Source organism: Coregonus clupeaformis, chromosome 14 (genome assembly GCF_020615455.1).
Source record: "Coregonus clupeaformis isolate EN_2021a chromosome 14, ASM2061545v1, whole genome shotgun sequence".
Taxonomy (NCBI): Eukaryota; Metazoa; Chordata; class Actinopteri; order Salmoniformes; family Salmonidae; genus Coregonus; species Coregonus clupeaformis.
In genome coordinates this window covers 16,560,346-16,572,572 of record NC_059205.1, presented here as the reverse complement: position 1 = coordinate 16,572,572, position 12,227 = coordinate 16,560,346, and the positions used below count along the sequence as shown (strand labels likewise).

Below are 12,227 nucleotides of genomic sequence, written 5' to 3'. Positions count from 1 at the left end.
TGAGTTAAGGTTTTTCGTGGCCCCACCCCCATCAAAGTTGCCCATCCCTGCTCTAGGTCAATGTGAGAATCAGAAATGGATAGCAATCAATAATGGATAATACATTTCTTATTCCAGATTACATGTCTGGCATCTATTAATCAGTTATTGTCCCATTTGGTCAATGCCAAGGGGATGACAGGCACCCACACAATAAGTAACAGGGACATTATTTCGTTCTAGACCTTTAAACATAGTTGGTGATCTTGAACTGCTTGCTACCCTTGACAACATTTTTGGAGTTCTAGGTTTTGATAGGTCATTTAGAATGTCCCCATTCTCACAATAACCCACCCAACCTTGTGACACCACACCACCATAGCATCCATAACTGCCAATTACCTACCACTTTTCAAAAGCTCTGACATGGAACCATCAAATTACTAATTTGCTTTATCAATTTCCGATTAGGAAAATTAACCACAGTCACAATAATATTGATCGTGACTGTGAGGCTAGCACGCTTGCGGTGATGCGCTTCTGTATTGCGTGGCCTTTGAACCCATTGTTGTGTCGCGGCTGACGTCAGTTCTGTGTGCGAGACAGGCAGAGCGGCGTGCGCCTGGCGAGACAAAGGCGGCGGACCAGGGAACAGCCGGGATAAATATCCAGATACAATTGTCGGGAGGTATCTGCATGGAAATATAATGATAGACTACGAACCGATGCAAAGATTGACGGGCCGCTAAATGACCTCGACATTCGTCTGGAATAGGATCTTATAAACAGCCTGTCCCTTCTCTTTCGTTTTTAAACATTTTCTCCAACGCCCCCAATTTAGCGAGCTAGCTACTAGATAGCATTAGCGCACTGGTCGCCACTCATCTTTCCTTCAAGAATCAAAAGAGAGGAACTCCATAAAATTGGGAGGTTGCCAAAAGGTAAAGTAACTTCATGATATTTTATTCAAATAAAAAATACAAGTATTTGGCTTAGACAAATTATTGAACTGAAATATTTTTGCTCGGCTATCGAACTAGCCAGCTAGCTGTGGTACTCCCAAACAAAGGGGACGACAACGTGACAGACTCAACTGTGTGGAGCTAGTTTGCTAACCTTAGTTAGCTAGCAGATTACCGGTTTTCCTAATTTGATGGTCCTTTTTCGGGATGAGACGGACTGAATAGAGAACAGAAAATGCTCTAGTGTTGGTCAGTGTTAATGAATATTTAATGTGTGTATGATGCATATTTCAACAAGAACCAACCAGTCACACACAGCTTTAATTTTGCCACACAGTGAGACAGAATGCAACAACACACAGACAAAGCAGGATAGAAGGGTTGAAGTGGAGCAACACACTAACCTATTTATGAAACTAGCAAACTATATGACATAATATATGTTTTATAACATTTAGTGCATTTAAGTTGTGTGTTTTCTAAAACGTATCATGGCGCAACACGTTTTGTGCTGAAACTCCCTTTGTTGTGTCTCTTCCCTAGAAAAGAGCGCTTTGCACACAGACGACCCAAGAGCTGATGGTCATCCTCGTGGACTATGCCTAGCCCCTTATTCCACCCCGAGATTATGGACCACGACATGGTAGTGAGCAGCCAGCACAACGGGGTCAGCCTGCCGCGAGAGACGGACCAGGAGTCCCGGGACGAGGACCATCAGGAGGCGCTCCGCTTCGCCCTGGACCAGCTGTCATTTATGGCCCTGGAGAAGGTGGACTGTGGGGGCGGTGGTGGGCTCGTTGACACGCTCGACGGGAACCAGGGACCGGGCTCCGAGAATTGCAACGGCGGTTATGTCGACCTGCAGATGCTGGAGCACCAAGGAGGCTCTCGGGACTCCCCGACATCCTGCTCCCCGTCTCCAGAGTACTATGGATCAGGCGGGTACCACATGGCTGGCCCGCACTCTCACCCCATGCTCGGGGAACAAAGCTCTGTTCTCTGCAATCGCAAGAGGAGTGTCAACATGACAGAATGCGTACCTGTGCCCAGCTCCGAACACGTTGCTGAAATAGTGGGAAGACAAGGTAAGAATTCTGTATTTTTTCACTTTTGTTTATCAATGTGGTTTGGCCGTATCTAGCTAATTCATAAGGTATTCTAGCTATAGAAGTTCAGGGTCTAGCAATTACCAACTACCTCTCTCATAACCACATGAATGCATAGGACTGCCTTCCTTTGTTTGGGTGGTGAGATGATGTCTCATAAGTTTATCAGCGCCGGCTCGTGTTATTGAGGGTTGGCCTCGATGGATGTTGTTTATGCGCTTTCATAATGCATGTAGATGAAGAATTACCTACTAGCCTAATTTGCATGTCCTGACAACAGTGTTGCGACTACTAAGGATGTTCTTGGTTATGTGTATGGTATTCGAGTAGGAGGGGGAGGGGTGGGACAGGGTCAGACAAAGCGGCAGATTGTCGGGAGTCTGGACATGTCTAGCAGCCTGCACCAAACAAAAGAAACCTATCGAATAATTTTTATTTAGCTATATGTACGCCACAAGTCACATTTAAACAATAGGCCTGCCGTTGACGTCCACTTTAAAAGTAGATTTTTTAGTCATTTGTATGTAATTTTGCTCAGCCCCAATGCGAGGCTGTTGGGAGGTCCGATGCACAGAACACGGGACTGGGCGGTGTTTTCGCACCGAATCCAGCCCCGTCGACCGCTCTCGACTGGTTTCAAAATCTACCCATATTTTATCTCCGCACATTTAGCTCAATATTCACCACTAGTTTGCATACACACAGTCTATGCTTGGCCTAGTTGTGGCAGCGTTATTGCATTGTTCTCTTTGTTTGAAAATGCCATGCTTTCTGCCTCCCAGAATGACATCACACACTCAGCACCCCATTGGTGAGTTAGAGTAAACCGTCCATATTTAAAGGAACAGTGCAGCGGTTCTTGGGTTAGCGTTATAAATACTACTGGGCTAACAAGCTATATGCCTACATATTATGGAAACAGATTTTAACCAGCCTGTTTGTCAACCAGTGATTGCAATGTGGCCAGATGAATATTTTAGCCTGCTTAGTAATTTTTTTGTGTGTCCGACAAATTCCTTGTCTTTGAATAAATAAAACAGCAAGCAGCGGTTGTAACAATAACAAAGCATATCCCCGCCCCTGTTTAGGTAAAAAGCTCAGGGAGGGGTTGGAGAATTGTAACCACTCTCAAATGCATAGACCGAGCTATAGATGCAAGGACAGACCATCTGTGATATCAAAATTATACTTAACCATGTTTTGAAGCTTTATAGTGTTTGTTTACATGTAATTTGTTTACAAACATTGGAGTCAAACAAGCTTATATTTGGGGTTCTGGTGGGGTAAGACAGTTGAACTAAGCCCATTACATTTTAGTCATTTAGCAGACGCTCTTATCCAGAGCGACTTACAGTTAGTGAGTGCATACCTTTTCATACTGATGAGGCATTTATTAGTTATATTCTTCAAGAATCAATGCGTACATATCATCAATTTAAATATGGATGTAGCTTGCCCCTTAAAGTTAGTCACTGTATATATTGTAGTAATTCATTTTCACAGTTTATGCACAACCGATACTTTCCATTTAAATTCCCAATATGAAAATAATGATGAATTATTTAGTATTATATATACACACAATCTTCTTCACCCTTCCACCCCTCTCTGTCCCAGGCTGTAAGATCAAGGCACTGCGTGCGAAGACCAACACCTACATAAAGACCCCAGTGAGGGGCGAGGAGCCCGTGTTCATCGTGACAGGGCGCAGGGAGGACGTGGAGATGGCCAAGCGGGAGATCGTCTCTGCGGCTGAGCACTTCTCCATGATCCGGGCATCCCGCTGCAAGGCTGGGGCCGCGGGCACAGGAGCACCCGGGACAGGGGGAGCACTCCCCGGACCCCCACACCTGCCTGGACAGACCACCATACAGGTACGACAACCACAGTAGGAGATACAGCAGCCTCATTTTTGTTAATCATTTATTTAACCAGTTGAGTTCCATTGAGATGGTCATCTTTATTTTACGATAAGGGAGCTTTGGCCAGTAGTCAGCATCACAAGCACCTGTGGAGATATACAAATATCTGTTGGTTAAAATGTCCCTTCTTTGAATAGATAAAGTAGAGGTCATAATAACGTCTACTTTCATACACTTATTGCACAACCGTTCAATTCCATTAAATGCCAGTTCTTGCCAATTGCTTTACTGCTCTGCCAGTACAGGGCATGGTTCATCCCCACTTTATCCTGTATTACTAAGTATTTCCTTCCCTGGTGCAGGTGCGGGTGCCGTACCGCGTGGTGGGGTTAGTGGTGGGGCCAAAGGGGGCGACCATCAAGCGCATCCAGCAGCAGACACACACCTACATCGTGACGCCCAGCAGGGAGAAGGACCCCGTGTTCGAGGTGACAGGCATGCCTGAGAACGTGGACCGAGCCCGGGAGGAGATCGAGACGCACATCACGCTGCGGACCGGGGCCTTTGTGGACCTCCAGGGAGACAACGACTTCCACACTAACGGAACCGACGTCAGCCTAGAGGGCCTGGGCTCGCTGGCTGGGGGACTGGGCGCCGCTCTCTGGGCTCGGGCCAACAACCCCCACCCTGCCCCTCCACCCCCGCCTCCCCCTCCACCACCCCCGCTCCCCCTGGCCATGCACCACTCGTCTGGGAGGAAGCTGTCCTCCTTGGCCGCCTACCACCAACACAACGGAGGGATGGGCTCTGAGAGCTACAGTGCCCCCAGGAGGGCCACTGAGGGAGGCAGCCCCACCAGCCCATTCTGCACAAGCTCCAGCAACGCCGGCGGAGGAGGGGGGTTCACCTTCGGGGGCGACTCCACCCCGGGCCTCCCCTCTGAGGAGCTGGGCTTTGAGTTCAGCGCCGCAAACATCTGGGCCCCTTTTGTCAACGGAGGAGGGAAGATCCCAGGCACCTCTCAGAAGCAGCCTCTCCGCCGAAACAGCAGCGGCCTGAGTGGCGGCGCCGTCACCCCCCGCCTGTCCCCCACCCTGCCCCCCGACACCGTGGTGGGACCCCTGGATCATCCACTGGCTCGTCGGGCCCAGAGCGACCCGCTCAGCACCCTCTCCTGGCTGCAGTCGGGCGGTGCCGGTGCAGGGTCCTTCTCTGGAGCATCTAGCTCCAGCTCCGGAGGCTCATCCACCGGCTACTCCTCCTGCTCAGCCTCCTCCCTGCCCGGAGGCTCTCCCACAGACTCAGAGGGCGGGGGCAGCGGAGTGGGCCTGGGCTCAGGCATGCTGGGCCGGCTGAAAGCCGCGGCAGGCTCTGGTGCTGGGGGTCTGGTTGGCATGGGGCCAGGGGGCGTGAGCAGGGACTGCTTTGTGTGCTTTGAGAGCGAGGTGACAGCGGCTCTGGTGCCATGCGGCCACAACCTGTTCTGCATGGACTGCGCCGGACAGATCTGCCAGTCCGCTGAGCCTGAGTGCCCTGTCTGCCATTCCACTGCCACACAGTGCATCCGTATCTTCTCCTAATAGCCCCCCCTCACCCACCCGAAGACAAGGGAGGGGAGGGGGACAGAGGAGGGGGCGAGAGGGGTAGGGGTGTCATCTTAAAAAACAGAACTTTACTGTCTTACTATCCGAGAGAACTGCAGTGGAGCATCAACTGTGGCAGGACAGACGGACACCAACAACTTTCTCTGCATATAGGATGGACCATAATGATTACAATATTAGAAATATGACACTATACGGATGTTGATTCAATGATAATAACTATGACAATAATAATAATGATAATGAAAACATTTCCAGACTGACTGATTTTGATTGATTCTGCGGACTGCAGAAACAGTTGGGTGGGATCAAGAGGTTTCATGGTGGACTTGTATGGAAGGAAACCAGTGTCTTATCTTTCTTCAGGCTTTCGTTCTGACCTGGACCAGCCTTCAGGCCTGGCCTAGCTCAGCATCTAGGTTGCCAGCCTGTCTGTCTGTATAGTTTTCATTCTCTCGCTTCTTTTTCTTCTTCAGATATCTCCGCCTGCTTCTCTCACAAGCCTTTCCTTTGACACTTTTGTACTTAATAACAGATATTTTTGAACGGAGCTGCCTAGGCCTGCACTTTTCTACTCAGTTTTCTTTTCGATGTTCTTTGACAGGATGCAAAACGCAGTTTTTCTGGTCTTCTGAGTTCTCCTGTTCTTTTTTTTCCAGCTCTCTCTCGCCATCTCTCCTCTCTCTCTCTGATTCAGAGGGGTTGGGTTAAATGCGGAAGACACATTTCAGTTGTACAACTGACTAGGTCTCTCTCGCTCTCTGGCTAGCTAGTGTAGTAACATAAAGGAAATGCTTTGGTATGAGCCTGGAACTGACTTTAAAACAGGCACAGAGACACCTATCAGACAGAAACAAGCCAGAAGGCCCTCTCCTAGATCTTATGAAGATTGAAACACTTAAGATATTTATACTGTTCAAAAACTGATATCCAATGTTGTGGTTTTAATGAGTAGTATAGGAATAATAGAATGGTGTTACGTTATTTAAGGAATATCAGAACTAATGCCAGAGGTCAGTTACTCAGTCCCCCTTGGTCCGTCTTTCTCTCAACCCCTCTCTCCTCTCGCGCTCTCCCTCTCCACCCCCTCTCTCTCCTTCAATAGTGCCAGTCTCTTCCTCTCTCTCTTCCCCCTGTGGAGCTCAGTGTAGACACCTAGCCATCCACAACCCAGTCCACACAGATCCTGTATCTGTTAGTTTGCTTTGGAGTGTTAATGTATTTTTTAAATGGGTCTTTGGCTTTTGACTGTAAAGTATGTTGCCCCTGACTCCCTCCTCTCTGAACTGCATTGTTGAAGTCAAATAGGATAAGATGGGTCTTGGTGATGTCACACACACAGGAATGTCTCATCCAATAGGGGTCTTGGTCTTGGTTAAGGGGGGGTGGCCCGCCCCCAGTATTAGGGGCATCAGAATTAGCCATCTCTGTGCCCTGCAAACCTTGAGCGACACATTGTAATGTTATTAGACCCCCCCTCCTCCTTGGGGTCCTCGATTGAGTGATTTTTGGTCTTCCCCGCCTCAACTCCCCCAGCAAAGCTCTTTGTCTCCTAGTCCAACCTGGATCACCCCTCCCAAGTGGCAGTGTCATCCTGGGAGTTCTATTTTGTGTTTCTATTTTTGTGTGTGTATTTTCATATCAACTGCCTCTCTCATACTGTGTTTTTAAGTGTGACATGGTTGGTTTTGGTGTGACGGTACATGGTTGTTAAATGCAGCCCTCTGAACGTACATGCGGATCGACTCATAGAATGAGACAAGCCATGGCAAACAAAATCAAAACAATGAATGGGAGAGAAAAAAGGGCTTCCTTGCACACATGCTACATTCTCAGATGTTAACCTTCTCATCTGTGACAACAGCGAGAATAATCAATTTATCCAATATGGCAGCTAGTAGCTAGTTCATCCAGGGCTTCCAGACACTCTGTGTTCAAACCCCAACAGCTGCAGAATGTGTTGCTTGTTCTTTTCTCTCTGGTCTACATCTATAGAACACTGGTCAACCCTGTCAGTACCGTTCATGTCCATCGCCTGTGAACGAATGAACAGAAGGCTCTGTTCCAATACTTTTCAAATGCAGCATCCTTTTCTACCCTCACACCTTCAGGTACTATCCACTGATCTACCATGTGTGGACAGGTGAAAGCAGGTTCTCTACTGGATTTTTCTCAATAACGTCACTTCAGATCAGTGACTACCTTCAGGGAGGAAGGAAAGGATGTAGGGCAGCAGGGAGCCTAGCAGTGAGAGCGTTGGGCCAGTAACCGTAAGGTTGCTGGTTCAAATACCCGAGCCGACAAGGCGAAAAAATCTGATGTGCCCTTGAGCAAGGCACTTAACCCTAATTTACTCCATGGGCAACATACTACTATGGCTGACCCTGTAAAACAACACATTTCACTGCACCTATCTGGTGTGTGACAATTAAACATATAATTTACAAGTATTTTTTAAAAAAGAGAACGAACAGACAGTTCACATTGCTACAGAGCTCAAGTGCAGGTTGAGGTTAAAGCCGGGCTACTTTTTAACAAACAACTTCTGTGTCTGTGAGATGCCTGACTAAATGAGCTCGTCAAGTGAAGGGCACAGCGGCTTGACGTCTTAGTCTGTAATCTAATAATCGACCCTCCACATTGAACTACAGAGCAACGCTCCCAACTTGAAAGGCCCTCCATGTCCACAGATGTGGAGCTAGTAGCTGGCTGACTGATGAGTCACATTTCACTGAAGACTATAATGGTGCTTTGGTGCAACTCACTACTGACACAGATACTGTTTTCTACGGCAACACATGGTCATAGCGTCCTCTCTCCTGTTCTTCTTTTAGGAGTTAACTGTATAACTGGCAACCCTGACCCCGCTCTCTCTCTCCCCTAAACGTGGGAGCGATCTTTGTAAACTGGCAACCCGTCCCTGCTGGGTCTGACTTCAAATGTTTTTCGTATCGTTTTTCTCTGCTCCTGCAGACTCAAATTGGGTGCAGGGAAGGATGTGACCATGTCTTTAAATGAACAGATAAACATGACTGTTTTTTGTGAATCTTTTTTAGTGTTTAAAGGAGGCCAATCTTAAAGGCCCTTTTCCAGAACTGCCCATCACTTCTCAGTCACTAAAATGTCCGGAGTTGAATTTGCCAGGTGGTTCTGGTGTAGGTTCTGGTCTGGTTGTTTCACCAGGTCATGTACAGTAGCATGAACAGTTAAAAGGTACAGAATATTCTCATTGACTGCAGATTATTATTTTTGCTGAACTTAACCCCTGACCCCCAACCCCCTTAAGGTTTGAAAACAGGGTTTATAGAGGAGTGACCTCTGACCTTTTTGTGACAGAGGTGGACCATGGGGGAGCCACGCCCTCCGGGAAAGCAGCTCCCCCTGGAACTCCGTCTTCCTATTTTGCTTTAATTATTTTATAATGCAGAACCAAAATGTTATGTCAGCAAACAAGGTTTCAGGCCTGACTTGTATGTGTATATACCCTGAATACAATCAATGGGGTCTCATTTTCAAAAAGTTACCAGACTTAAGTAATGAAGTTGTGTAGTTTTTAACAACATGTATCATTATTTGTAGGTTAACCATCTGCATGTCTTCAAGCCATCAGGCATTAGCAAATAATTTTTAAGATGGGAAAAAAAAGCTTTTTACACTTTATTTTTGCAATTTATTTGCTTACCTAAATATCCCAGACAATAATGTGACCCTTTTTATTACTTCAAAATAATGTTTTATTTTCCATATTTTTCTTTATTTCCTGTGTACAACATGTAGGCAATTTATAACAAAATGAGAAAAAAATTATTGAAGAAATTTTAAAATTGAAATATATTTTATTTGAAAGTTTATGGACCTTTTTAACCGTGAGCCGGAACAATATATGCGTATCATTTCAGGTGTCTTGACGGTTATGAGAAATGTATCAAGAGTTTTATTTTTTATGCTTCTTTAATAAAATCTTGTTTTTGGTTTCATTTTTTTACTGTAAAACAATAACCCTATTGTGTTTGCGTTTTCTTTCTCCTCTCTTCACTTTATGGTCAGAATACTGCATGACTGGATAGTAACTAGGTGGTTACCTTGCATGACAAGCTTCCAACCCAATCAGTGATCTACTAATCTCTGATGGACAGCCTGCATAAACATATCTGAACAAATTATGCAATATTTTATGTCTGGGTTAACTGAGATTAGTGAGCTACACTGATTTGGTTGGAAGCTTGTCATGCAAGGTAACCACCTAGTTAGGAATGCTAATTTGGTGTGGTTTGAACATGCTACATTTATCAGTTGACAGTGGCTAGGTTAACAAAACCGAAGCATGGATGTCCTTAGACTGCTTTCAGGGCAAGGAAACAAGTAACTTTTAAATATGTGTGAACTATTCCTTACAATAGGTGCCCAATTATTATTATTTTCTCATTTCACCACATGGTGGCAGTAGATACTCATTGGCTAGAGGCTATGAACGATGGCCGTGCATACTGCAGCCTGACAAAGCTCTCCCATTCAGAGGGGCATTGCAGTTCAGTTGGCAGCCTGTAGATAGGTTAAGGAAATACTTTTTACATGTGATCATTGAGTCAGATGTTCTGGTAATGGAGGATAACAGAATTAAGAATAGAAAGGCAGTTTGTGACACAAATGTCATTTTATAGGAAGCAGTTCACAACCAGGCTGCATTCCAACACACCTTCATCCTTGATAAAGAACAATCAATCATAATGATAAACGAATTAGAAACATCCTCAGAAAAAAATTCTCATGCGAATTCTGTGTACAGGCTACATTCATATTGGTTAAATATTTTGTCTTCACAAGCCTTTTGAAAAATAAATGTTCATCATCATTAATTAGGTATTCAAATAAAAACAAAATGTCCCATAACTAGTACATCAAAGAGATGTGTGCTGGCAAGATAAAGTTACTTTTCCTTTCATGCACTGGTGTTTGTTTTTATTCACAGGGTGGGCATCACTTGGTCTCCATGGAGATGTGTTGGCATGCATGCGTGTCCATCTCACGTGTGCCCTTTTGTGCTTGAGCATACGTCAGTGTGCGTATATATGTGTGCAGAGTATGTAGAGACAGTAGGTTATTGTAGTTAAAGTAATTGTAGTTAAGTGATACATTCTCACTATCAGTGGCACACTCGGCTATCACGATCCTGTGATGTGAAATGACATTCAGAAGCCTTGAATTTGGCTAAACAGGTCGAAAGTAAAATATGAAGAAAAAAACAATTCTATTAGCTCTCTCTCCACAGTGCAACATAACACAGGCCATGTTGTTCTCTAGCAGTGGAAATAGCAACAGAAGCTCTAGTTGATTCAAACTCATTTACAATAAGCAGAAACATCACAATACAACCGTTTTGTGCGAACACCCATCATTTTGCATTGTAAACGTAGAACTGGTCAAAAACGGACAGACAGGTCTGTGTAACAGGGTGTGTTTTCTGTATAGTAAGATAAGCTATGACATGGTAAGTGGTTGGTTGATTATTACCCCCCTCTTGTATTATTAAACTACTACATTGTCATATACAATGGCTTGGGCGTTGACACTGCTAGCCAACAGGAGTCTTTGAAAAACATTAGCTGGTCCGTTTGAGTTGGCCCATTCACCTCAATCTCCGCAAAGTCATCCACTGGAAAAGTCTGACCAGGAGCTGACAGAACAGTAGATAGGTCTTAATGTAAGCCGGAGTGCTCTCCCGCTCCAATGTCCAGTATTCCTAAAGTATTCCCAGTATTACAAGAGAAACACACACTTCCTATGAGGAGGGGATTGAGATGAGTCCATCATAACAGGGAATTCCCCATTCAGTGATCCAATGAAAAGTTGGGATTTGGCATCCCGCTCCTTGGATCTGGGTATTGCAGTTGGAATTCCTGGGCGTGCCACAGGTTTCCAGTGATTACGTTGGGGTTATATTGCTTGCAACCACATTAAACAGATGAACTCTTAGCCCAGAAGTTAGGTAGGACAGAAAACATGCACACAAACACACTGCAAAATGCGCTGAAACCCTTTGACCAAAAAGACAACTAGATATTGCCTTAAAACACAGAATCAGATTATCATGAAGGCAGTCAGAGAGACCATGCAGTTGCTCTGCAGTTTCCTGTACGGTATATAGTGGCCTATGGGTTAGTAATCGTATGGCCCATAGCCAAAACATATTTCTTAAATTTTCACAAATGCAGACGTGTGGACTGACCAGGCAGTGTCCTTTCTGTGTCTGCTGGTCCTGTAGCCCTTTGCAGTATTTGTGCACTTTCAGGGGAACATAGAAGGGGGTTTGTTTGCGAGAGGTTGTCGCAACCATCTCTTGGCTATTATTTCTCCTTTATAGTGATGTGAAACGAGAGCCATTGCTAGAGTAGGTGAGTATGTAAAAAGAGCAGACCATCTTCAAAAGGTACATGCTTGGGTCTATTGCACCATCTCAGTGTCTATGTACAATACGGCCATATGGTGTGTTCCAAACAAGCCGACTAACATCCAACAACTGATCCAACCCTCAGGTAGGCTACAGTCTACGCATGTGAAAGTCTGGCGTGTCTTACAAGCATTTCGCTACACCTGCAATAACATCTGCTAAACATGTGTATGCGACCAATAAAACTTGATTTGATTACAATCATATAAAACACACATTCATGTCAGACATCGGAACATTCTTCTTATTTCACTTTGTGTTTCATA

At 45.3% G+C, this 12,227-nt stretch overlaps 1 protein-coding gene across 1 annotated transcript; it reads left to right on the top strand.

Annotated features, from left to right (window-relative positions):
• The first annotated feature begins 563 nt into the window (after window positions 1-563).
• Window positions 564-7,840, top strand: LOC121581197 (RNA-binding protein MEX3B). Its single transcript, XM_041896648.2, has 4 exons — window positions 564-920; window positions 1,485-2,026; window positions 3,665-3,921; window positions 4,272-7,840. The coding sequence occupies exons 2-4, from the start codon at window positions 1,540-1,542 to the stop codon at window positions 5,487-5,489; spliced, it is 1,962 nt and encodes a 653-aa protein (XP_041752582.1). The 5' UTR covers window positions 564-920; window positions 1,485-1,539; the 3' UTR covers window positions 5,490-7,840.
• Window positions 7,841-12,227: the final 4,387 nt, after the last annotated feature.